The sequence below is a fragment of the Pristis pectinata genome, chromosome 22, assembly GCF_009764475.1.
Source record: "Pristis pectinata isolate sPriPec2 chromosome 22, sPriPec2.1.pri, whole genome shotgun sequence".
NCBI lineage: Eukaryota > Metazoa > Chordata > Chondrichthyes > Rhinopristiformes > Pristidae > Pristis > Pristis pectinata.
This window is the reverse complement of record NC_067426.1, coordinates 34144009-34170992: the sequence shown is the minus strand read 5'-3', so window position 1 is coordinate 34170992 and position 26984 is coordinate 34144009. Positions and strand designations below refer to the sequence as shown.

Sequence of the window (26984 nt, the reverse complement as noted above, 5' to 3'; positions counted from 1 at the left end):
ACTCACTTGTTCAATTGTTTTCTTCTGTTACCGTCACCTAAATTGCCCCGCATGTCTCGGCTGCACCTCAAGCCGGTTTAATCGATTTGTTTTATAGTTTACGTTAATAACTCCGGCTTACTTCACTCTCGTAACTTCAACCTACGCGACCCCCGCTGCAAAAACTCCCCATGCTTGTTTAAACAGGCACCTCACTTTAGTAAGGTCGAGTCCTGGCTGTTCATAAAGTGACACTGATTGACTTGTCACATTTCTGGATTTAATGAGATGAAATTCCCCCGTAAGAAGGACTACACCGGACTGTCCCGGAGGCGGCTGGAGGCGCCTCTGCCGGCCGCCGATGTCAGTGCAGGCTCCGCGGTCTGGCGCCGGGGACAATGCGGCTCTTTGTCAACCTGCCGTCAGTACACAAACCCCTGGGAACACGTCCACACTCACATCTATCCCGTCTGCTCCAGGAATCCCTGCCGGGCCCAGAGTCCCCAGATCACCTCGTTCCCCTGTCGGACCCTGTCCAATGAAAAAGAGAGGATTAAGCGACCGAGCACGACATATAAAACACTTGGGTGGAAGCGAGCAATGATGCAGCGTGTCGGTTGTATTATTAATGAATATTATTTGGAAATCTTTGGTTAATGGCCCCGGAGAGGGGCAATGGGGCATCGCGCTGAACCTCCCGACACCACGGCAGTCAGAAGTCCCTCCTGGGCTCACGGGCTTTTGCCGTGGCGCCCGGGGAGTTGTGCAGAATGTGGGTCTGCCCAGCGCTCTCCTCACACACTGACCCTGGTCTTTGTCCGCGGGGTGACCAGCGAGTACGGAATGCAGTCTAATGTCTGATACACCAGTGTTCCACACCCCACAGACCCGCACGCACACAGCAGGATCCAAATCCGAGTGAGCGAATTCAGCATGCCCCGGTTATTCTTCATTTAAATCGGAGACGGGGAGGGAAGTTCAAGAGCTGCCACTGGAAGCCCGCTCTGGTGTTTCACTGCTCCATTGACGCTGATTGGATTTTTAACCGTCCGGGCAACGGTCCTGCTGCTCTTAATTCGGACAAATTGTCACCGTGAATTTGGAGAGTGCCTCTCGCTGGCTGTCAAATACTGGCTCTATCTGTCACTGGTTACACACCCTCCAAAGGAAAGGGACAAGGCGATGGGAACAGCAGACGAGTGATGAGGAGCAAACGAACTACAGAGAACTGCTGAATAAAGTGGAATTTAATTCGTTACTCCGTCAAATTTCACCCCAAAACTGCCACCCTGAGCAAACAACTCTTCGAATGCAGGTTCCGCGGCCGAGCTGTGGGTGCACCCTCACAGCCTTCCCTTGGACTTACTTGGGCTAAACACGAGCAGATGAGTTGCAGGACGACTGCGAGCTGGAGGAGTCCGGGTCGGGACCAGACACCAGACAGGCGAGCCATGTCGAGTCGCTCCGCCTGGACAGGGCCACAATTAAAATCCACACGTCTCTCCCCGGGCTGGAGGCAGGCAGTTGGAGATCTTTGGAGAGAGATCGGAGCAGCCCGAATCACTCAGTAAAACCCAACTCTTTCAAAGGACCTGAGTGGATCAACTGCCCAGCCGGGGGGCGGGGTAAGGTGAGGCAGCTGGTGAATATGAAGGAGGCCGGGAACTGGGCAATTTCACTATGTCCCTGTTTCCATTCCCAGAGCATCCCAGAGGGAGGGGATTTGTGAAACAACTTATACATAGGAACCAGCTCAAAGTCTGTGGACTATGCTTGGTGCGATACGGCCTGGAACGTATCAGCGTGTGTAATCAACAGAAACAAAACGAGAACAAATGGCCAACGCGTGAGGTATAGGAGCAGGAGGAGGGAGGCCACTCGGCCCTTCGACCCTGCTCTGTCATTCAATACATCCATGTCCGAATCTCCATCTCAACACCATATTCCCACTTCTCTGCATAACCCTTGATGTTGTTGCCCCGTCTCCTTCTTAAATATATTCACCAAGTTGGCGGCCACAACCTTTTGTGGTAGCTGTACACAAAAAGTGCCGGAGGAACTCAGCAGGTCGGGCAGCATCTATGGAGGGAAATACACAGTCGACGTTTCGGGCCGAGACCCTTCATCAGGACTTCCCCAGGTGCAACTACCATCTGAGTGAAGAAACTTATTCTCAACCCAGTCCTAAATCTTTCCCCTGTAACCTGAGATTGTGATCCTTCATTCTAAGCACAGTGAAAATCTTGTCTTGCATACCGTTCCTACAGGTCAATTCATTACACAGTGCATTGAGGTAGTACAGGGTAAAAACTATAACAGAATTCAGAGTAAAGTGTCACAGCTACAGGGAAGTGCAGTGCAGGCAAACAATAAGTGCAAGGTCGTAACAAGGTAGATTGTGAGGTCAGAGTCCATCTCATTGTATAAGGGAACCATTCAATAGTCTTATCACAGTGGGGTAGAAGCTGTCCTTAAGCCTGGTGGTACGTGCCCTCAGGCTCCTGTATCTTCCGCTTGATGGGAGAAGGGAGAAGAGAAAATGACCTGGGTGTGAGGGGTCTTTGATTATACTGGCTGCTTCACCAAGGCAGCGAGAGGTATAGACAGTCCATGGAGGGGAGGCTGGTTTCTGTGATGTGCTGGGCTGTGTCCGCGGCTCTCTGCAGTTCCTTGTGGTAACAGGCAGAGCAGTTGCCGTACCAAACCGTGACGCATCCAGGTAGGATTTGCCACACTCCCTCTATGGCTATTATATCCTTCCGAGGGTAGGGAGAACAAAACTGCACATAATATTCCGTGTTGTCTCACCAAGGCCCTGAATGATACTAATTAGCTGGTAAATTGGTGGAGCAATGTCAAATGGAATTTAATGCCAATAGGTGTGAGGCAATGCATTTTGAGAGGTCTAATAAGAGGAGGACATACAGAATGAATGGTAGGGCCCTAGGGAGTATTGAGAAACAGAGGGACCTTGGTGTACAAGCCCATAGATCACTGAAGGTGACAGCACAGGTAGATAAGGTAGTGAAGAAGGTGTGCGGGACACGGGCCTTCGTTAGCCGGGACACAATATATGAACAAGGAGGTCATGTACAAAAATGTGGTTAGTCCACAGCTGGAGTATTGTATGCAGTTCTGGTCACCACACTGTAGGAAGGATGTGAACGTATTGGAGAGGTTGCAGAGGATATTTACTTGGATGTGCCTGGGATTGAACGTTTGAGTTATGAGGAGAGATTGAATAGGCTGGGCTCATTCCAAGGGAAATGAGGGAGGGATCTGATGGAAGTATATACAATTATGAGGGGTATTTCTTTGTTGTATGACTCTAACCCTTGAGTGTCTTAATACATTAATATTTCCTAACCTAATGCCGGTTTAATAGTACATTGCCTTTCTGTTTTTTCTACCAAAGTGGATGGTTTCACATTTATCCACATTATACCAAATCTGCCATGTTTTTGTCCATTCACTCAATATATCTGTTGCCTTGAAACTTCTTTGCATCCTCCTCAATTCAAGATCTTATTTAGTTTAGTGTTGTCTGCACGCCGCAGAATATTACATTCTGTTCCCTCATCCAATATGTTTTGAACAGCTGAGGCCCAAGCACTGATCTCTGCAGGACCCCACTAGTTACTGCCTGACACCCCAAGAAAAGAACCATTTATTCCTAATCTGTTTCCCAATGTCAACTAATCTTCAATCCATGCCGATAAATTACTTCCAAAACTATTTGCTTTAATCTTACAAACTAACCTTTTTTTTGGTGGGACTTTCTGAAAATCTAAGTGCATCTGGTTTTCTGTTACCTATTCTATTAGTTACCTCCTCAGAAGCTTTGTCAAACGTCATTTGCCTCCTAGAAAGGAATATATAATTACTGTCGTTCCTGCATTCTCTCCTTAAATTAGCCATTGCCTCGCCACCCTTTTAATGAAGCTCCCCAACCCATCATAGCCAACTCATTCCTCATCCCTTGATAGTTCCCTTTGTTTCGATTTAGGACCCTAGTTTCAGTTCGAACTACTTCACTTTCTACCTTAACTAAGAATTTTATCACACTATGGTCCTTCTTCCTTAATGGACCCCCCACAACAAAATTATTAACTAGTCCTTTATTCTGCACAATAGCCAGTTTATACCAGCCCATTCCTGGGTTGGCTGCTCAACGTACTGGTCCAAAACACCACCCCATACACGTTCCAGCAATTCTTCCTCCACAATTATTGTTGCGGATTTGGATTGTCCAGTCCATATGTTGGTTAAAGACACCCATGATCACTGTTGGACCTTCGCTATATCCATCTTTAATTTCTTGTTTGATGCTCACCCCTACATCACCACTTCTGTCTGGAGGCTACAGACAACTCCCACCAGTGCCTTCCCTCACACAGACTGATTCCACATCTTCATTTTCTGAACTAATTTTCCTTCCCACTATTGGCCTGACTTCATCCTTTACTAACGATGCCCTCCCTCCGCCCCCTCACCCCCCCCCCCCTCACCCAGCCCATTTCTAAACATGGAATACCTTTGGATAGTCAGCTCCCAGCCTTGGTCACCCTGCAGCCATACCTCAATAATGGTCATCACACTGTCACCACTTACACCTATTTTGCTGCTAATTTGTTCACCATTTACAAATGCTTTGTGTGTTTAGATGCAGCAACTTTAGATTTAACTTTTTAATTTTCTTAGTTGTCTTAATATTTTATTTTATTATACCCTATACCTTTTGTCTACCTGCCATTTTTCATGCCCAGACCATCTTTGTTAACGCACTCAGCCCCTTCTGTTCACACTCAAATTATCCTTTCCCCAACTATCATCCTGCTCTGCTTTTTCTTCCCCTCTCTAACTTTCTAGATTTTCCTTCACCGGGACCCCTCCCCACCCTTCCTTACTCAGTGTAAATTCCTAATTATCTCTCTCGTTATTCAACTCTCTAAAGTTCTGCTCCCAGTGCAGTTCAGCCATAGTTTCTCCCATTGGGGCAGCTCTCTCCTTCCCCAGTACTGATGCCAATGCCCCACAGATGGAAACCGCATTCCTCCCACACCAATCACTGAACATCTCATTCATCTCCCTGACCTTATTAACCCTGTGCCTCTGTCTCATTGCCCTCCCAGTCTCTGCACCTTCCTCTCTGGGTCAATGTCTCTCCACTCTCCCGGACCCCTCTTTCTCTCTGATCTCCCAGACTTCTGGCCTTCTATTGTTGGGCCTGTATCTCTCCACTCTCCCAGGATATTTTTAATTCGAATTTTAAACAAGGGAGTAAAAAGATGAATTTGATTGTACTGTTTTCAATATTCAAAGGCAGATGGCTGGCTACATATGCAGTGTAAAGAGATCTGTGATCCCAATAAGTACATACTGTGCACTGGTAAGTGAGGTCATATGAATAGGCATGTTTATTTACATTGTTCCAGGGGAGTCCATAGATATATCTGTGTGAAAGCTGCTTCCTGCACTCATGCAGAACACATCAATTTTACTACCTTCACCATGAACTTCCACCCCACCCTCAAATTCACCTGGATCATTTCTGATGCTTCTCTCTCTTGTTCGCCCTGTCTCCATCTCAGGAGACAAATTATCTATTGACATTTACTATAAACCCACAGTTGACGTCACCTCCTCCCACTATGGCTCTTGTAAGGACACCATCCCTTTCTCTCAGTTTCTCTGCCTCCACTGCATCTGTTCTCAATTTGAGGCTTTCCATTCCAGGTCATCTGAAATGTCCTTTTTTTTCAAGAAACGTGGCTTTCTCTCCTGCTGTGGTCAATGGAGCCCTCTCTCGCATTTCCCAGACTGCTGGTCTCCACCACATCCTCCCCAGAGAGAACAGAGATAGACTTCCCCCGAACTTCACCTTTCACCCCCACCAGCCTCCGCATCCAGCACATCATCCTTCCTTATTCTGCCAGTTGCAAGATGATCCCACTATGGGTCACACCTCCTTCTCCCTCTCCTTTCTGCTTTGCACACGGACCATGCTCTCCTTGACTCCCTGGTTTGCTCATCGCTGACCCCTGGTGCTTTCCCCTGCAACCACAGGAGGTGCAAGACCTGTCCCTACACCACCTCCCTCATCACCATGCAGAACCTATACAATCCTTCCAGGTGAGGCAAAGATTCACGTGCACCCTCTCCAACCTCATCTACTCCATTTGGTGCACTCGATGTGGCCTTCTCTGCATTGGTGAGACCAATCGTAGACTAGGCGATTACTTTGTGGAACAACTGTGCTCTGTCCGCAATGGTCATCTTGAGCTTTCCGTTGCGTGCCACTTCAACCTCCCTTTCCATTCCTGACTAACCTGTCCATCCTCTGCCTTCTTCACTGCCTGGGTGAGGCCCAACGTAAATGAGAAGAACACCTCATATTCTGCCTGGGTAGCGTACAATACAAGGGTACGAGCACTGAATTCTCCAATTTGAGGTAACCTGCGCTCTCTATGACCCTTTCTCTCTCTTTCTGATCAAACAGCACCCTCCTCAACCAGTTTTGTTCCCTTCTCCTATCTGGCCATCACCCCTCCCTCATTTGGTTCCATTTATCACCTTGCTTACTTATCAGATTCCAGAATTCGCAGCCTCTTGTGTCTCCGCTTATCACCTTCCAGCCTCTGTCCCTTCCTGCACCCTTCCCTCCCCCAGCTGGCTCCATCTGTCCCTTTTTCTCACTCCTTATCTTTCTCTGCCTATCGCCCTCCGGCCACTGCCTCCCCCTCCCGGATCCATCTGTCCATCATCTCCCTCCTCACTGGATCCACCTATCACCTGCCAGCCCCCGGCTCACCACCCCCCCCCCCCCTCACCTCCTTGTACTGGCTATCTCCCCTCTACACTCTCAGTCCTGACGAAGGCTCTCAACCAGAAACGTCGACCATCTCTTTGCCTCCACAGATGCTTCCTGACCCACTTGAGTTCCTCCAGCAGTTTGTTCTTTGCTGAAAGTAGTTTTGTGAATGCTCTGCCTGGAATGAGGAGCATGCGTTATGAAAGCAGGTTGAGGGAAATTGGCCTTTTCTCCTTGGAGAGATGGAGGATGAGGGGGGACCTGACAGAGGTATATAAGATGATGAGAGGTATTGATCGGGTAGATAGTCAGAGGCTTTTCCCCAGGGCTGAATTGGTGGCCACAAGAGGACACAGGTTTAAGGTGCTGGGGAGTAGGTATAGAGGGGATGTCAGGGGTAAGTCTTTTACTCAGAGAGTGGTGAGTGTGTGGAATGGGCTGCCGGCAACAGTGGTGGAGGCTGATACGATAGGGTCTTTCAAGAGACTGTTAGATAGGTACATGGAGCTGAGTAAAATAGAGGGCTATGGGTAAGCCTAGTAATTTCTAGGGTAGGGACATGTTCGGCACAGCTTTGTGGGCCAAAGGGCCTGAATTGTGCTGTAGGTTTTCTATGTTTCTATGTTTCTAAATGCCTGTCTCCTGAGTTCCATGTAATTACTTTATTTTGTTATAAATAAAAGTTGATGTCTCTTTATAGCGAACCTCCCTAAGCTCATTGATAGATGGTGGTGGATGTGATTCTTTAAAGCAACTCTCACTTTCTTTTGCTGAGTATCTTGGAGCTGGTGGTGGTGCTTGAACTTTATATGAACACAGGACTGTGCACAATAGCTGTGGGAAGTGAGTTGCTGAGTGTGTTGCAGTGTGTTTGGGTGAGAGACCCAGCATAGTTGTATAGCTGGCAGAGTGTGGAAGCTGTGAGATGTGGAGTGTGCTTTTAACCTTACAACTATTTCATCACATGAACATCAACTGCACTGGCTCTTGCAGCAAATTATAACAATAGCTCCGGCACTTCACAAACTGGCACACTCCAGTAACCAGTATTTGAGAGGGAGCAGCAGGGCTGACATTGGGGCAGCACTGAGGGAGCACTGGGGTTGATGCAGGGACACTGTTGATGAAGCAGCCAGGTTGACTCTGGAGCAGCTCTGAGGTTACCTCTTCATTTGATGAATTGGCTGCAGTTGTTAATATTTTCAGAAATTAGTCAGGAATTTTGGAACTGATTGCTCAATTTGATCTTTTTGACTAATCACATGGGTAAGTTTGGACTGACAGCCAAATCAATCCTTATTTGTTATCAAGTACTTGTGCAGATGCAAATTGATTAATTTTATGGGGCAGATAGTTAAAAACAGAAGTGCAGCCAGCCAAATACTTTATGGTGATTGTGAATCTAATACCAGAGTTAAGGCACGTTGATGAGCTGAGTTTAGTATTCAGATTTATTAATGATTTAGTGGATTTGAGTCACTGGAGAAGCATACAGGTGCAGGCCTTGCTGACTGTGTATTCACAATGGGGAACAACTTGGGTTTGAACGTTTTTAATTGCAGTGGACATTCATCTGGTAATGCTGCAGATATGAAAATCAAAATTAAATCCATCAATGCTGGAAATCTGAAATAAAACCAGAAAATTCTTGAAACACTCAGTGGGTCAGGTAGCATCTGTGGAGAGAGAAAAACACAGTTGATGATCTCTTGAGGTAGCTGTAGGATATGGAGGTAGTTTGAAGTGATTGTTTTTGTCAGAACTAAAAAAGGGAGAAAAACAAGTTATTTTATGTCGTAAAGAAGGCAAGGGGGGAGGGATGGATAGGACAAAGGGGAATATCTTTGATAGGGTGAGGCTAGGGCTGTTGTGGGGTTAAGTAGTAGAACCCTCTTCTCATTACTACCATCAGGGAGGAGGTACAGGAGCCTGAAGACCCACACTCAATGATTCAGGAACAGCTTCTTCCCCTCTGCCGTCAGATTTCTGAACGGTCCATGAACCCATGAACACCACCTCGTTATTCCTCTTTTGCACTATTTACTTATTTTTGTAACTTATAGTAATTTTTATGTCTTGCACTGTACTGCTGCCACAAAAAAAAAATTCATGACATATGTCAGTGATAATAAACCTGATTCTGAGATCCTCTGGTCATTGTGTTAATGGGTACCCTTAGGGAATGAAAATACAAACAAAGAAGTGTCAAATGTTGCAAAATGCAGGACTCCAAGTCAGACTGTGCTAGTATAGACAGAAAAAATAAGCCAATGAAACAGTTGAATGTCTTACAGCAGAAATAGTCGTTCTGCAACTTAATGCTAGCAATATCTCTGGGTGATACAGATCTGCAGACACGTTGAGAATAGCCAAACTATTTCCTATGTTCCCTGAGCTCTCAGTTCTTTAAATGTAGTTTTAGTATGAACAACAGCTGTTCAAATGTTTTTTCCCCGGCTTCCACAGGATGCCTTGCGCTCAGTGTACACATATTGCAGGGGACAGGTTTTCATTCTTCACACACAAAAGTCATTTAGACGCAAGGTGGAGCTCTTGCACAGATTCCACGAAGGAACTGTGTGGAAGGTGCAGCACTATTCAGCCTTTCGAAAGATAACCAGTAACGGTGGACTGAAAGCTGCTTCCCTCTGGACCAAGATAAACCAATTGAAAATGATGGTTACTGCACAATCTTGGGAAACCATTCTTCAACGGTTTAAGATAACCAGTTTGCAGCTGCAGAAAAGTGACAACGATGCAGTAAAGCAGTTGCTAGAATCTCTTGAATCATTTGGACTTCCATGCAAGATCAGCTCCTGAATTTTAAAAATGATGCTGAAAACACATGCAAGGCTGATTCAACACATTATTAAAGTGATCTGACTCAAAATTAAAAACAGAAACATTTTGCTGATGAATTGGGAGAACCTGGGACCTTACTGGAAGGAAGCCAAAGGTTTTACACTGAAATATTCCATGTGACAATTGACTAGTTACTAACTTGTCTTCATCACTGAATGGATGCCTACAAGTTGCTGAGCAGGCTTTCACTGTTGCTTGAACATAACTTGTTGGATCTCACGGACATTTGGAGACATCCTGCTGAAGTTTACTTCAATGATGGAGCATAACTTTCTTAATGAACCCATACAATTCAAACTTTGATTCCCTCAGATCTCGGAGCAACTAGTTTGAGTGAAAGCCTTGAAGCTGTCAAAAAGTCCTTAAGCATCTAACACACCATGCCTACTGACACTGGTAACTTGAAACAACTATAGAAAGCAGCAAACACTTGTGTAAACCGCAGAGAGTTGTGGACACAGCTCAGCCCATCATGGAGACCAGCCTCTCCTCCATGAACTCTGTCTACATTTCTCGCTGTCTCAGTAAAGCAGCCAACATTCTGCATTCTGTATTGTTCTCCCTTGTACTACTTCAATGCACTGTATAATGAATTGATCCATATAAATAGTATCCAAGACAAGTTTTTTACTGTACAAGTGACAATAATAAACCAATTCCAATTCCAATTGCCATGGCCAAGATAGCTCACCAGCACTTCTACTTCCCCAGGAGGCTAAAGAAATTTGGCATGTCCACCAACACCATGAACTATGCTCCAAGTCTCTTCCCTGAATCTTCTCTTAGCTTTAGGACTGTTTTCAAGACTCAAGGAAATGTTGTTTTGGATGATATAACTCTGTATTTACAACAGATGAGCTCAGTTACTTTAAACTCACTATTTTGGAGCAGTAACTTTTGCCTTACTTTCAGATATAATGATTCCAGAGAGGCAGGGAGTGAGATGGGGTGAGGTTTTACAAAGTGCTAACCAGGCTGATCATCTTGTAGCCAGGAGCTTACGGCTGTGGGTACATAAACATGGAGGGGGCAGGGAAGCGGCTGAGAGGCACAGAAGCACTCACCTGTTCAACCCACCCATCCTCACTTCCCATCATTGTATTTCCTTATGATATAGCAGGAGACCATTCAACCCATTGAGCCCATGCCAGCTCTCAGAGCATTCCCATCTGTTCCCTTCCCCCTCTAACCTAATCTCTCTCAAATGTCCTTCAGCTCCCCCCTGAGTATCCTATCACCCCTCCCTCCACACACACACACACACACACACACACACACACACACACACACACACACACACACACACACACACACACACACACACACACACACACACACACTCAGAGTAATTTACATTGTCCAGTTAACCTAACAACTCTCACAGCTGTGGGATGTAGGAGGAAACCGGAGCACCCCAGGGAAAACGCATGTGGTCACAGTGAGGATGTTCAAACTCCGGACAGCACTGGAGGTCGGATTGACCTTGTGGTTATGTAAACTAACGTGTGAGGGATGTATGCACCTTTAGTCTGACCGTCTCTTTCTCTGTCTACTCGCTCTCCCTAATTTTCCCCCTCATTTTCCAGCTTTACTCCCTCTCATTTTCTTATTTTCCTCTGTCTCTGTCCATTTCTATGTCTCACCCTCTCCCCTCCTTGGTTGGCCCTTCTCTTTCTGTTTTACATTCCACAGCTTTGTTTTGATTTCCCTCTCTGTTTTGGCGTTTTCAACAGAGTGTGAAAAAAAACCCAGAAATAAACAGTTTTACCTGTTTCTTTAACTCTTTCTATGTAAGGACAGCACTGTGGCATAGCCATTAGAGTTGCTGACTCACAGATCCATCCACCAGGGCTCAGTCCTGGCCTCTGGTGCTGTCTGTGTGGAGCTTGCACACCTCTGGGTTCTCTGGTTTCCTCCCACATGCCAAAGACACGTGAATTGGTGGGTTAATTGGCTGCTGCAAATTGCCCCTTATGTATGTGATGAGGGGTAGAATCTGGGGGAGCTGATGGAAATGTGGGAAAAATAAAATAGGATTAGTGTAAGCGGGTCCTTGATAGTCCATGACCCCATTTCATAGATGCTAAGAATGTTATAGCAGGACATTTAGAAAAATTCAAGGTAATCAGGCATATTCATCGTGGTTTTATGAAAGGAAACACATATTTGACCAATTTAGTGCAGCTCTTTGAAGAAGTACCATGCCTGTGGATAAAGGGGACTGCTGGATGGAAGGTACTAAGATTTCCAGAGGGCATTTGATAAGGTGCCACATCAGATTATTGCAGGATATCAGAGTGTGGTTTCAGGGGTAAGCTAACTGCATGGCCAACAGCAAACTGAGAGCAGGCACAGTAGTTTGTTTTCTCGTTGGAAACCTGTAATGTGTGGTGTGTCACAGGGAATGTTGCTGGAGGTAAGTTTTTTTTCCCAAGCTGGATGAAGATACCAAAGGTATGGTTACTAAATTTGCTCAGGACATATAGACATGTAGGAAAGCACATTTCGAAGAGAAAATAATGAGCCTCCAACAGAATATAGATAGGTTTAGCACATAGGCAGATCTGGCAAATGGACTATAGAACATAGAAGAAATCAGCACAGGAACAGGCCCTTCAGCCCATGATACTGTGCCAAACTAATTGAGCTAATGACACCTAATCCCTTCTGCCTGCATGTGGTCCCTTCCCTCCATTCTCTGCACATCCATGTGCCTATCCAAGAGCCTCTTAAACGCCTCTATTGTATCTGCCTCCACCACCACACCAGGCAGCACATTCCAGACACTCACCACTCTCTGCGTAAGAAACCTGCCCTGCACATCTCCTTTGAACTTTTCCCCTCTCACTTTAACTGCATATCCTCTGGTATTAACCATTTTGACCCTGGGAAAAAGATACCAGCTGTCTACCCAATGCCTCTCATAATCTTATAAACCTCTGTCAGGTCTCCCTTCAGCCTCCACTGCTTCAGAGAAAACAACCCAAGATTGTCTAACCTCTCCTTATAGCACATACCCTCTAATCCAGGCAGGAGCCTGGTAAACCTCTTCTGCACCCTCTCCAAAGCCTCCACATCCTACTCATAATGGGGTGACCAGAATTGAATGCAATACTCCAGATGCGGTCTAACCAGAGTTTTATAAATCTGCAACATAACTTCCTGACTCTTGAACTTAATGCCTTGACTAATAAAGGCAAGCATGCCGTACGCCTTCTTTACTAACCTATCGACTTGTGCAGCCACTTCAAGAGAGCTATGGACTTGGACCCTAAGATCGCCCTGTACATCAACACTGTTAAGGGTCTTGCCATTAACAGTATACTGTCCCTTTACATTTGATCGCCCAAAGCACAACACCTCACACTTGCTCGGATTAAACTCCATCTGCCATTTCTCCGCCCATATCTGCACCTGATCCGTTGGCAATCTTCTACACTATCCGTAACACCACCAAGCTTTGTGTCATCTGCTAACCTACTCATCCACAGTTTCATCCAAGTCGTTTATCACAAACAGCAGAGGTCCCAGTACGGATCCCTGTGGAACGCCACTGGTCACGGACCTCCAGCCAGAATAAGTCTCATTGACCACTACCCTCTATGGGCAAGCCAATTCTCAATCCAAGTCACCGTGGATTCAGGTATTAATCTTCTGGATGAGCCTACCATGAGGGACCTTGTTGAATGCCTTACTAAAATCCATGTAGACAACATCCACAGCTCTACCTTCACCCATCACCTCCGTCACCTACTCGAATAACTCAATCAAGTTAGTGAGACATGACTGCCCTGCACAAAGCCATGCTGACTGTATCTAATTAACCTGTGCTTTTCCAAAGGCTTATAAATCCTATCCTTAAGAACCATCTCCAATATCTTCCCTAACACAATGTGGAAATAGTGTGAAATGGAGCACAATGTGGGAAAATCTGAAATTGTCCATTTTCACAGGAAAAATAAAACAGCACATTAGCTAAATAGTGAGAAATTGCAGAACTCTGAAAAGCAGAGGGATCTGAGTGCATGATTCAGAAAAGGCTATTATGCGGCTACAGCAAGTAATCAGGAAAACTAACAAAATATTTTAGTTTATTGCTAGGGAAATTGAATACAAAACCAGGGAGGTTATGCTTCAATTATATTGCAACTGCTCTGCCCTGGACCGCAAGAAACTGCAGAGAGGTGTGGACACAGCTCAGCACATCACAGAAACCAGCCTCCCCTCTATGGACTCTACCTACACCTCGCTGCCTCAGTAAAGCAGCCGGCATAATCAAAGACCCCACCCACCCCGGACATTCTGTCTTCTCCCCCCCTACCATTGGGCAGAAGATACAAAAGCCTGAAAGCACGTACCACCAGGCTCAAGAACAGCTTCTATCCGCAGTTATAAGACTATTGAACAGCTCCCTAGTACGATAAGATGGACTCTTGACCACACAATCTATCTGTTATAGCCTTGCACCTTATTGTCTACCTGCACTGCACCTTCTCTGTAACTGTAACACTTTATTCTGCATTCTGTTATTGTTTTCCCTTGTACTACCTCAATGCACTGTGTAATGAATTGATCTGCATGAATGGTAGGTAAGACAAGTTTTTCACTGTACCTTGGTACAAGTGATAATAATAAACCAATATAGGGCACTGGTGAGGCCACATCTGGATCCTCTGTATCATATCATTCTCCTTATTTAAGGAGGAATGTAAATGTATTTGAAGCAGTTCAGAGGTGGTTTACTAGAATGATGCACGGAATGGGTGAGTTGTTTTGTGACGAATGATTAGACTGTCTGACCTTAAATTCACTCGTATTTAGAACAGTAAAAGCCGACTTGATTGAAACATAAAAGATGCACAGTAGTGTAGCAGTTAGCGCGACGCTATTACAGCGCCAGCGATCGGGGTTCGATTCCCGTCGCTGTCTGTAAGGAGTTTGTACATTCTCCCGTGTCTGCGTGGGTTTCCTCCGGGTGCTCCGGTTTCCTCCCACATTGCAAAGACGTACGGGTAGGTTAATTTGGGTTTCAAATAGGCGGAGTGAACTCGTTGGGCCAGAAGGTCCTGTTACCACGCTGTAAATAAAATTAAAAAAAAAATTTTTAAATGTTGAAGTGAGATTGATTGAGTGAAATTGGAGAGGATATTTGCTCTTGTCGGAGGACCTAGGACTTCAGATCACTGTTTAAAAATAAGGGGTTGTCCATTTAAGATAGAGTCACAAATCTTTGGAACTCTCTTGCTCAAGGAGTGATGGAAACGGAGTCTTTGAATATGTCTAAGGCAGACTTAGATGGATTCTTGATAAGCAGGGAGGTGAAAGGTTACTGTAGGTCGATAGTAATACGGAGTTGAGATTACACTCAGATAAACCACGAAGCAGACTCGAGAGGCTGAGTGACCCACTCCTGTTCTCAATCCATGTGTGTGGATGCTCTTTCCACATCTCTCGGACTCTTTCTCACCATTTCCCTCTCTCTGTCTTCCTCTGCTTCTATAATTACTATTTCCTTCTTGTTTTTCTCTCTCTGCCTCTGTTTCTTCTCATTTCGCCTTTCTCCTACCATCTTGGTCTTTATCTCTCTCTCTGTCAGTATCTCACTCCCTGACATTACACCTTATCTAATCCCCTATCACCCGACTTTCTTAGTATTTGTTATTTCCTTATTTTTCTCTGTTTACCTCTCTTCTATCAACAGAAAATGCTGAAAAAACTCAACGGCTCAGGGAGCATCAGTGTAAAGAGGAGGCCATTTCTGAATGCCGTCCTGCTTTTCCTTGTTCTTTCATTTGTATAGGCTGGCCTGCTAGCTTAGATCGCACACTACACAAACTTCATGACATTCACAATGCATTAAACAAAGGAACTTAACTGCCTCTTAACTGCAACAACTCAAGTTTAATGTCATGTGCACAAGTACGGTGAAGTACAGGTACAATGAAAAACATCCCTCTGTTCCACCCATTGCCTCTTGCCCACCTTCTCTGTTACTCAGACAAACTTGTTTTTCTCTTTCTTTGTTCTAACGAAGAGATTCAGACATGAAACATCGACTGTTTTTCCTTCCACATATGCTGCCTGATCCACTGAGTTTTTCCAGTATTTTTTTAGTTCAGATTTCCAACATCTGCGGTTTTTTATTCTCTCTCCATCTGTCTCTCACTTTGGATGCTTTTTGTTAACTGTGTCCCCTTCCCTCTCCAGTTTTCTTTTTCTCTTTGTGTCTCTATCACTGTTTTACTTTCTATTTTTCAAGTTCCATCATTCTCCCACTCGATCTATACGATTGACAATTCAACCTAATAAAATGTTCTTCCCCAACTCTCCTTCTCCAATCTCCTCCCCTCTTCCCCCACCTCCCCTCCTAGCTTCAAGTTTTCGGGTGTCAACATCTCAGAGGACCTATCCTGGGCCCAACAAACTGACGCAATCATAATGAATGCCTGCCAGCGGCTCTACTTCATTATGAGTTTGAGGAGCTTTGGTATGTCACCAAAAAACTCTTGCAAATTTCTATAGATGTAGAGAGCATTCTGACTAGTTGCATCACAGCCTGGTATGGAGGCTCCAACGTACAGGATCACAACAGGCTGCAGAGGGTTGTAGACTCAGCCAGCTCCATCGCGGGCACAACCCTCCCCACCATCAAGGGCATCTTCAAGAGGCGGTGCCTCAAGAAGGTGGCATCCATCACTAAGGACCCTCACCACCCGGGACATGCCCTCTTCTCGCTACTACCATCGGGGAGGAGGTACAGGAGCCTGAAGACCCAGAGTCAATGATTCAGGAACAGCTTCTTCCCCTCCACCATCAGATTTCTGAATGGTCCATGAACCCATGAACACCCCCTCGTTATTCCTTTTCTTGCATTGTTTATTTTCATAATTTATAGTAATTTTTATGACTTTGCACTGTACTGCTGCCACAAAACAACAACTTTCACATCAAATAACTTAGGGATAATAAACCTGATTCTGATTCCAACCCCTCACTTCACTCTCCACCCCCAATTTCCTCCCCTCCTCTCTCCCCCCTCTCTCCCTCCCCCTCCCTTCCCCTCCCCCTCCTTCCCTCTCTCCCACTCCCCCCTCCTTCCCTCTCTCCCCCTCCCCCCTCCCTCTCCCCCCTCTCTCTCCCTCCCTCTCTCTCCCTCCCCCCTCTCTCCCCCTCCCCCCTCTCTCCCTCCCCCTCCCCCCTCTCTCCCTCCCCCCTCCCTCTCCCCCTCCCCCCTCCTTCCCCTCTCTCCCCCTCCCCCCTCTCTCTCCCCCCTCTCTCCCTCCTTCTCCCCCCTCTCTCTCCCTCCCTCTCCCCCTCCTTCCCTCTCTCCCTCTCCCCCTCCTTCCCTCTCTCCCCCCTCCCCCCTCCTTCCCTCTCTCCCACTCCCCCCTCCTTCCCTCTCTCCCCCTCCCCCTCCCTCCTCTCTCCCTCCCTCTCCCCCTCCTTCCCTCTCTCCCCTCCCCCCTCTCTCTCCCCCCTCTCTCTCCCTCCCTCTCCCCCCCTCTCTCTCTCCCTCCCTCTCTCTCTCCCGCTCTCTCCCCCTCTCCCCCTCTCTCTCCCCCCTCTCTCCCTCCCTCTCCCCCCTCTCTCCCTCCCTCTCCCCCCTCTCTCTCCCTCCCTCTCCCCCTCCTTCCCTCTCATCCCACTCCCCCCTCCTTCCCTCTCTCCCCCTCCCCCCTCTCTCCCTCCCTCTCCCCCCTCCCCCCTCCTTCCCTCTCTCCCCCTCTCCCCCCTCCTTCCCTCTCTCCCCCTCCCTCCCTCTCTCCCCCTCCCCCTCCTTCCCTCTCCCCCTCCCCCTCCCTCTCCCCCCTCCTTCCCTCCCCCCCCCCCCTCTCCCTCTCCCCCCTCCATCCCACCCCCCCTCCCTCCCTCCCCCCCTCCTTCCCTCCCCCCCCGCCCTCTCCCCCCTCCTTCCCTCCCCCCCTCCCTCCCTCCCTCTCCCCCCTCCCTCCCTCCCCCCCCCTCCCTCCCCCCCCTCCCTCCCTCCCTCCCCCCCTCCCTCCCTCCCTCCCTCTCCCCCCTCCCTCCCTCCCCCCCCTCCCTCCCTCCCTCCCCCCCCTCCCTCCCTCCCTCTCCCCCCTCCCTCCCTCCCTCTCCCCCCTCCTTCCCTCCCCCCCCCTCCCTCCCCTCCCTCCCTCCCTCTCCCTCCCCCCTCTCCCTCCCCCCCTCTCCCCCTCCCCCTCCCCTCTCCCCCTCCCCCTCCCCTCTCCCCCCTCTCTCCCCCTCCCCCCCTCCTTCCCTCTCTCCCCCCTCCCTCCCTCCCTCCCCCTCCCCCCTCCGTCCCTCCCTCCCCGTCCCCACTCCATCCCCCGTTCCCCCTCCGTCCCTCCCTCCCCCTCCCCCCCCCGTCCCTCCCTCCCCGTCCCCCTCCCTCCCCCCCCCCCCTCCCTCCCTCCCTCCCCCCCCCCCCTCCCTCCCTCCCTCCCTCCCCCTCCCCCTCCCCCTCCCCCCTCCCTCCCCCTCCCTCCCCCTCCCTCTCCCCTCCCTCCCTCCCTCCCCTCTCTCCCCCTCTCTCCTCCCTCCCTCTCCCCCTCCCCCTCCCTCTCCTCCCCCTCTCTCCTCCCCCTCTCTCCTCCCTCCCTCTCTCCCTCCCCCTCCTCCCTCCGTCCCCCTCCCCTCCCCTCCCCTCCCCTCACTGCCTCCTCCCCTCTCCCACTTCCGCCTGCGGTGGCCCCGCCCACCAGAAGTGACGTCGGTGGTTCCGGGCGGCAGTCGGAGGGAGATGGCGACCCGGGCGGAGAGGGAGCGGGCCCAGCGGCTCAATGAGCGGCACCAGGCGGCGCTCGGCGACCTGCTGCAGGACAACAGGGAGTGTGCCGACTGCGGGAGCCGAGGTAACGCTGGGGCCGCGGGCCGCGTCTGCCCAGCGGGGGCCGGTGCGGGTTATGAGGGGGTCCCGGTGACAGGTCGGGGGGTGAGAGGCTCCCAGTGACAGGGTGGGTGGGTGGGTGGGGGGGAGAGGCTCCCAGTGACAGGGTGGGTGGGTGGGTGGGTGGGGGGGAGAGGCTCCCAGTGACAGGGTGGTGAGAGGCTCCCAGTGACAGGGAGGGTGGGTGAGAGGCTCCCAGTGACAGGGTGGGTGAGTGGGGGGGGAGAGGCTCCCAGTGACAGGGTGGGTGGGGGGGGGAGAGGCTCCCAGTGACAGGGTGGGTGGGTGGGTGGGTGGGGGGGAGAGGCTCCCAGTGACAGGGTGGTGAGAGGCTCCCAGTGACAGGGAGGGTGGGTGAGAGGCTCCCAGTGACAGGGTGGGTGAGTGGGGGGGGAGAGGCTCCCAGTGACAGGGTGGGTGGGGGGGGGGGAGAGGCTCCCAGTGACAGGGTGGGTGGGTGGGGGGGAGAGGCTCCCAGTGACAGGGTGGGTGGGTGGGGGGGGAGATGCTCCCAGTGACAGGGTGGTGAGAGGCTCCCAGTGACAGGGTGGGTGAGTGGGGGGGGGAGAGGCTCCCAGTGACAGGGTGGGTGGGTGGGGGGGGAGAGGCTCCCAGTGACAGGGTGGGTGGGTGGGGGGAAGAAGTGGCTCCCAGTGACAGGTCGGGGTGAGGGTGCCAGGGATGGAGAAACCCCCGGTGACAGGTCAGGGGGGATGGGGGCAGGGACCCCCGGTGACAGGTGGGGGGGGGGTGCGTCCTGGTGACAGAAGTCATGGGGGGAGAGGTTGTGAAAGCACTGAAGGCTATCGATGCCGATCCTCGTTATGGGAGGAGGGGGTGTCCTGGGGCTGTCTGTAGCAGTCCTGGTTAGGGGGATATAGTTTGATCAGGACATGGGCTGTGGTGTTAATCCAGTTTATGGGGGTGTGGGGAACAGGGGAACGTGACTGCAGATGCTGGAATCTGGAGTAAAACAAAACCAAACCGCTGGAGGAACTCTGGGTCAGGATTCAGTCCTGATGCAGGGTCTTAACCTGAATCATTGACTATCCCTTTCCACCCACAGGTGCTGCCTGACTTGCTGAGTTCCTCCAGTTGTTTGATTTTTGTTGTGGGGAACAGGGAGCCTGGTGACAGGTTTGGTTACAGGGGAGACTGCGGACATTGTCCATGTCCATGACCATGACTGGATCATGAGGTGTTGCGGGAGGTGGTGGTTCACGTACATTCTGCTGTTCCTCTTGAAAACACATTTGTGGAAAGTGGAAAATGTCAAAAGTCAACAGTTGGTAACCAGTCTGTGTCTTATCTCCATTTGTGGTTGAGACCATTCATTTCTTGATTCTGCTGATTTCCTGTTGTTGCAAATGATGGTTGCTGGGATGTTTGTAGTTTTGCATTTACTTTGTGGAGGGAGTTGATTTATGGGTTGAGTTTGGAATTCTCTACCCTGTCATTGCATTGGGCCAGGGCTGCCTGTCCAGTTTCAATCAGCAGTGCAGACTTGTTTTGCGTGTCTTTGAATGCAGCTTGGGTGGAGTTGAAGTTGCTCTGACGTGAGTTGTGTATCTCCAGGATGTCATTTTACTTTTTTTAAAAAATCCAGTCAATTCTCCTTTTCACCAGCAGAAGGTGCTTTTGGCAGCAGGGCTGCAAGATTATCAGATGAGTTATTCAACAGTGATTTATGTCCTGGTTAGGTCCATTGTTGTCTTATCTTGGATTTTGGGAATTTCTGTTTCAAATAATACTCTTCTTAGGAATATCCAGAGGATCTCATTGGGAATACCTTTGGTACAGGTAGAGGCCCACCAAATTCTACACCAATTTAGCATTCAGGTGGCCTGTCGATTTGAGGTCTGGACTGGCAGTAGCTAGTCTTTGGACAGCAGAAGGCCCAGCATTATCTGGTGTTATCAGCCTTGCTCTGTCTTTTGTATAAAATTAGTAATTTCCTGTTCGGTATGGTTTGCACACATCCTGTACCTGGTAACCATCTGAGAACTGCACAAGGTAAATAACGGGTGAGGCAATACATTAGGCTTTGCCTGTGCTGATGCAGGGTTTCAACCTGAAACATTGACAATTCCTCCGTCAGATTGTTTGTTGCTCCAAATTCCAGCATCTGCAGTCCCCTCCCCCCTTTCTGTAAACTGGTTTGGGAAAACAATACTTCTTTTCTGCTAGTACATCTCCAAGGCAGTAAATGTGAATGTACATTTAGCTGTTCAAAGCTTTGTATTTCTGATTAACCTCAAATTGAAATGGTGTAGAAATTCACTGCATTAGATTTTGTAGGCTGGTGGTCCTTTTAAACTTTTCTTAACATATATTGTGTTACTGTGTCATTCTCACTTACTTTTTCTGAATATGTCAAGGGTGAGATCACTTTATTTGATGCTATATACTATTCTATAAAAAGCATAGTTTTTTCCCAAACTGTAGTTTCCTGTCCTCCATCCGTGACGGCTTTCAAATGCATCCTGTTTCATTTACCACTTCTGCTCTTACCTAGTTTTCTCCCACTGGTAGCAAGGATAGGCTCCCTTTTCTCTCACTCTTTGCACCTCCAGATGTTATGTTCAAAGATTCATCCCTTGAAATTTCCACCACCTTCAACACAATGTCATCACCTGACCCACCTCCCCATTCCCCTTTCAGCATTCTGAAGTGGCTGTACCCTCTGCAACTCCCTGGTTCACCTCTGCCAGCAATCACTCCATTTCTTACTGCATTTTCCCATTGTAGTTGCATGAGATACAATAACTGCCCTTCCAGGCTCATCATTCCCATCAACCCAAACACACTTTCTGGGGAATCAGTAATTCTCTCGCACTTCTAATTTAGCATGCTGCAATTGGTACTCATGGTCTGGTTGATTGGATTGGAGAACTACTTTACCGAACACTGCTCTTCAGTCTGCAAGTCTAACTGGCCCTGAGCTTCCAGTTGCTTGTTACTTAAATTCTCCATCCAACCTGTGTGTTGACCACTGCCACTGTAATCTCAGTGTAATCTCGAGGAACAGCATATCATTGACTAGGTACGTTGTAGCACTTGGGACCCAACAACGAATTCAACAATTTTAGATAATCAACCTTTCCAGTTTGCATTACTGACCAGTCCTGATGTTCAATGAACAATCTGTATTGTTCATTGTCTTTTTCAATCTGTTGATTGTGCCCAAACCGCTGAGATGAGTGCCCAATATTCTCTTTTATTTCAGGTTTTGAGCAACCACAGTGTTTTGTGTGACACAATAGCGGCATTATTTTTCTTTCTCTGTCCTCGTTCACCTCTCCTCCCGGCAGAACAGTTGCGATCAACAAGTCTTCACCACCGTCTCTCAGCTGGCACCAGCAGACAATGTTCAACTTTTCCTGGTCTTCATCTCTTTCACAGACAATCCTGTTGTTTTTTTTTCATTCTTACCACTCCTCTGTAATTTAAAATGTGTTTGGGTTCTAACGTTTACAAGTTTTATACCTAACTTGCTGTGTGCTTTGGTACTTTCTGTTGTTATTTCAGATTTCTGGTAAGTGTTTAGATTTCTCAGGAGCTTTTTAGAAATGAGGTACAAGTCCCAGCTGCTTTTCTTTTCATTTATGGGCATCACAGGCATTTATAATCTTTCCTTCTTGAACTGCTTATTTGTGAGCTGTTAATAATGACTAGTTGCTAATGTAGTTCCAAATCCCGGATGAAGTGTGACCTGGAGAAGGTGGGGTTCCCGTGTACTTGCTAACCTTGCCCTTTGGTGGGGATTGTGGATTTGAGAAGTGCTGTGAAATATCATTCTGATTATAATGGATTCTCTGCCGCTCTATGCTTAATAGAGTGAACAGTAAAAGCAAAAAAACATTGGAGAAGAGCTAGTAAATAACTTTATTTTGCGTTGTTTTCACTGAATTGGTGTTTTTAGCCCAATAGAGTATAAGCCAATACTGTCATGAAATGGAACTTGCTGTGTGGCCCACAGAGCCAATGAGTTGTTTGGTGTGGTACCAGCCATTTTGATTCTCTGGGGTGAAGTGACTGACCTCAGCTGTCAGAAAGGAGAAAGCCAACCAGCAGCTCTATCTTTTTGTCTGAATCTGCTGGTAAGAGGAGATGTGGGTATCACGAGGAGACTTGCTGCAGTGTCACCCATGGTTAACTGGTCTGTCAGCGCTTTGTGTCTGGACTAGTACATAATGAGTTACTGTTCATTATAAGCTGCCAGAGGCGGCTGAGCTCTGTGGAACTTCATCCCACAGCAGACAGTGGATTGATTGAAGACCAAAGAGGAAGAAACTGAATTAAAAACTGACTGGGAGAGTGATAGGGAATATATAACTCGCAGAGTAACGAATAACTGTGAACTCTGGATCTTACAAAGTCAAGTGCAATGTCTTTATTTTGAAGATTTAGTGATCTAGTGATCATAGCATCCACTAATCATAAAGAAAGTGTCTATGAAGCTCGGTGTCAAAGTGCTTTCTCAGTCCTTTTTGAAGTTATTGCTCCTTAAAATGATATATTGATGTGTAAAACAAAATACATGGAACTAAATGAGACATATAACCTTGGAAAAACCTTTCAAATAGAAACCCATGTACTCTCAAAACATCCCTTTGTATTTCCCAATGAAGAAATATAGGGCCAGATTTTTCTCATCCACTCCCTTCACTTTGGGACAGGCAAGTAGTGCAGCTAGTCAGGCTGCTGCCTCACAGCTCCATTGACCGGGGTTCAATCCTGACCTCCGGTTCTGTCCATGTGGAACTTGCATGTTCTCCTTGTGACTGCATGGGTCTCCTTCAGGCGATCGAATTCTCCCCATGTCCTAAAGGTGTGCAGGTTTGTAGGTTAATTGGCCACTGCAAATTGCCCTCAATTTATACGTGATAATCTAAGGGGAGTTGATGGGAAAGTTGCTGGAATTTTTTAAAAAATGGATTAGTGTAAGTGGGTGCTTGATTGTCGATGGGCCTGTTACCATGCTCTATAATTCTATGAAATAATTCCTCACCGGCTCTCCACACCCATGCTTTTTGGTCTGGATGCAAATGGTTTATCTTTGCTGGTCTGAAGCATCCCAGTCTCCATTGGTGTAGTTTGAATGGTAAATGGGCCTCCAGCCATTCAGTGGGGAAGCCTGTCCTCTGAAACGCCCCAGGAAGTTTTGACTGCTGGAGGTGTCCCACCCTTTGCTTTGCCATATCTCAAAGTTGTAAAGTTGTCACTGACACAATTAAAAAAAATGACATTTGGGAAATGCTAAAATTGAACTCGCTAATTAGAAGCATTGAAATGAAATGAGCAAAGAAAGTAACTTCTCATTAGCCATAAATGCTGGGAAATCTTGACAAGGCTGAGCTCAGCTGTTGCATTACATGGGGTACAGCGGCATTTTGCATCTGTGAGTAACTCTGAGACTGCCACAAATAACAGCATGCATAGATAATCCAGACCTAACTGCAAAACACCAGTCCTACCGCTGGGAAGTGCTGGTGAGATCTGACTGATGGATTGCGACACCATGGAGAATTCCCTTGCTCTGACTCAAGTTGTGTCATTGGATCCACACATCCATCTGAGTGAATAGACAGGCAAGGGATTAACGTCATCTGAAAGATACTTCAGGCAGCACAACGTTCTTTCAGTATGTCACTAGCGTGTCAGTGGAGATTAAATATACAAGGCAAGGGAATTTGATAAAGCTCTGTAGCTTCCTGAGGGAAATGACCTCTGTGATCAATCTTTTCATCAGTGTGCTTGCCCATTGTTGATGGGAATGTGTTGGGTTCGCATTATAAGCCGGCATCAGGTTCATACAGGGAACAACACCGTTGTCCTGATGGATGTTGTTTTTCTTTCCATGCAGAAAGCACCTCAGCCTTGACTCAGTCCCTTCCCACCTGGTTGCACTATGTCCTTACCCATTGTATATGTGACTCCAGCCCCACTAAAGTACTGATTCTTAACTTCCTTTTCAATGTCGGCAGATACAGATAGAGAATAAATGATGTCATTGCTAGTGACATCTGCACCTTGTAAACAAACAGTTATAGGACTTAACGCAACTCCTGGCTGTAGGTGTTTACCGATGATTTTAAGTGCAACCAAACCACATCGTTCCGATGTATCTGTTCCACTTATTGTTGAAAACAAGTGTAGATGTGTGAGATCAAGAGGACTGTTGTGATGCTTAATAGGCAGATGAAATTGTGCAATCGTCTTTTTAAATTTCTCCTCTCCTATTTTACATTGGTCAGTGATATGACTACTGTTTTTTGAATTTTTAGGGGATTAGAAAACAATGATTGTGAAATCTATTTCATTTGTACAAAACAGTGGAACCAGATGACAAAGTGTGTGTTTCACAAAAGTTGAGTAATATTTCAGTCACTGCCATGTCAATGTAGAAAACAGGAACCCTAAGGGTTTGATGGAAACAGTGTTGATATATTGATTAATTAGAGTAGTGGTTTTTTAGAAAATAGTATTTTGAGATTCAAATAATTATTCATAAACTGTAAGTGTAGAGTTTTTGGGAGGACAGGTTACTTGGAGAATTCTCAAAATTCTCCTGTTGTAGATTGATTGCCACAATTAGTTAGCTGTCATTGCATCACACAACTGCTTGTGTTCAGCAGTTAACATGTCCCTAACATTTGGCTGTAGGTATGGCCTCCTGATCTTGAGAAATGGTATGAAATGTGGGAATAAATTTGGTGTTTTCTATGGACAATGGTGACAAGGTCTGAAAACCAGTCATGCTACAGAATCTTGAATGGACTGAATACTTGCTAGTTCAGGATCACTGAAAATTGAGTGTTGCCCAGAATTTGTTCCTTGTCCTATGGATGAGCCTGGAAAATGCATTGTTTTGCCCAGAGTGGTAATGGTGAGTTTTGTTCCCCAACCATGAAATAACCAATGTTTGCTGTTCAGATATATCCAAGTCCTGGAATATGTCATCCAGCTCTGCTCTGTAAAATAAACTATGATTTTATTGTACAATGGCTGAGTGCTCACATGGATCAGGTAAAGAAGTATGTAAACTTCTTTGGTATAGCCAGAATGAGTTTTTGATCTTATTTGTAGAAGGGGCCTTCTACAGGCTATCAGCCATCAGGTGTCTCCACCCTGCACTTCAAAGAATGTTATTGGGTTGTGCATGGGAAGAGCCTGAAATACATGAAGGATGTTAAAAATTAACATGTTAATTGGCATCTGTAAATTGCCTCTTGTGTGTAGGTGTGAGGTAGAATCTAGGGAGATGATGGCAATGTAGAAAGAAAATGAAATTTGTGTAGGTGGATGCTTGATGATTGACGAAGACTTGATGGGCTTAAAGACCTGTTTCCATGTTGTGTGGCTTTATAAGCATTCTGGAGGCCAGCGGCTCTACTTCACTTGGAGTTTGAGGAGATTTCTTATGTCACCAAAGACTCTTGCAAATTTCTATAGATGTACGGTGGAGGGCATTCTGACCGGTTGCATCACCGCCTGGTACGGAGGCTCTAATGCACAGGATCGCAAGAGGCTGCAGAGGCTTGTAGACTCAGCCAGCTCCATCACGGGCACAACCCTCCCCACCATCGAGGACATCTTCAAGAGGCGGTGCCTCAGGGAGGTGGCATCCATCACTAAGGACCCTCACCATCTGGGACATGTCCTCTTCTCGTTACTGCCATCGGGGAGGAGGTACAGGAGCCTGAAGACCCACACTCAATGATTTAGCATCAGCTTCTTCCACTCCGCCATCAGATTTCTGAATGGTCCATGAACCCATGAACACCACCTTGTTATTCCTTTTTTTTGTCCTATTTATTTTGTAATTTATAGTAATTTTATATCTTTGCACTGTACTGCTGCCATAAAACAAATGTCACGACATAAAAGTCGGTGATAATAAACCTAATTCTGACCAAGTTTGCAAGGATTTTTTGAATAAGGTACTGGACAAGATGGTGCTCAGCTTAATGCCATAAGGATTTCATTTTCCCTGATTTGCTTTCTGGCTTCCCTCATGATCTTTGCTTGCCCATCTCTTCCAACCGGCCTATATCCAATTACCTTCGTTACCTGAACCAAGTTTCATCAGGATGAGCTGTCAGACCTGAGCTCTTGCTGGCTTTTGTCCAGCCATTCTCCACATGTTTTCAGTGGACGGAAGCTGCTTCTCTACAATTCACTGAAGTATCAAATGTTACTTTTAATCATTGAAAATTTTGGGAGCTTTTGCTAGTGTTTTAGGGTATTGAATTCCTCAAACTGTCAACTTTTCAGCAGCCTGCTTTCCTCGTTGGTGCCTGAGTGATTTCATCCTCTCTTCCCCATCAGTAGTCAGGTCAACCATGTGGTCTTGAGTGAGAGTTAATTCGCCAATGTTTCAGTCTCTGATTCAGTGTCTTGTCATCAACCTGATCACTCTTGGGATTTAAAGCTTAAATTAAATGGCCAGTTGGGTGTATG

At 47.2% G+C, this 26984-nt stretch overlaps 2 protein-coding genes across 3 annotated transcripts in view; one reads left to right on the top strand and one right to left on the bottom strand.

The window, feature by feature from the left end:
• col9a2 (procollagen, type IX, alpha 2) overlaps window positions 1-1601 on the bottom strand; it is a 90507-nt gene extending 88906 nt beyond the window's left edge. The window contains exons 1-2 of one of the 2 annotated variants that reach the window (XM_052036278.1): window positions 1346-1601; window positions 439-510 (exon numbers count right to left, since the gene is read on the bottom strand). In XM_052036278.1, the coding sequence (XP_051892238.1) occupies window positions 439-510; window positions 1346-1432 (159 nt within the window). In that variant the 5' untranslated portion in view covers window positions 1433-1601. Of the gene's footprint in view, window positions 1-438; window positions 511-877; window positions 962-1345 lie in introns of those variants that run through there. The other variant, XM_052036279.1, reaches the window with a different exon arrangement.
• A 16757-nt stretch (window positions 1602-18358) lies between these two features.
• Window positions 18359-26984, top strand: part of smap2 (small ArfGAP2) — a 46865-nt gene continuing 38239 nt past the window's right edge. Inside the window, exon 1 of the mRNA XM_052036080.1 lies at window positions 18359-18486. Within this exon, the coding sequence (XP_051892040.1) occupies window positions 18375-18486 (112 nt within the window). The 5' untranslated portion in view covers window positions 18359-18374. The remainder of the gene's footprint in view (window positions 18487-26984) is intronic.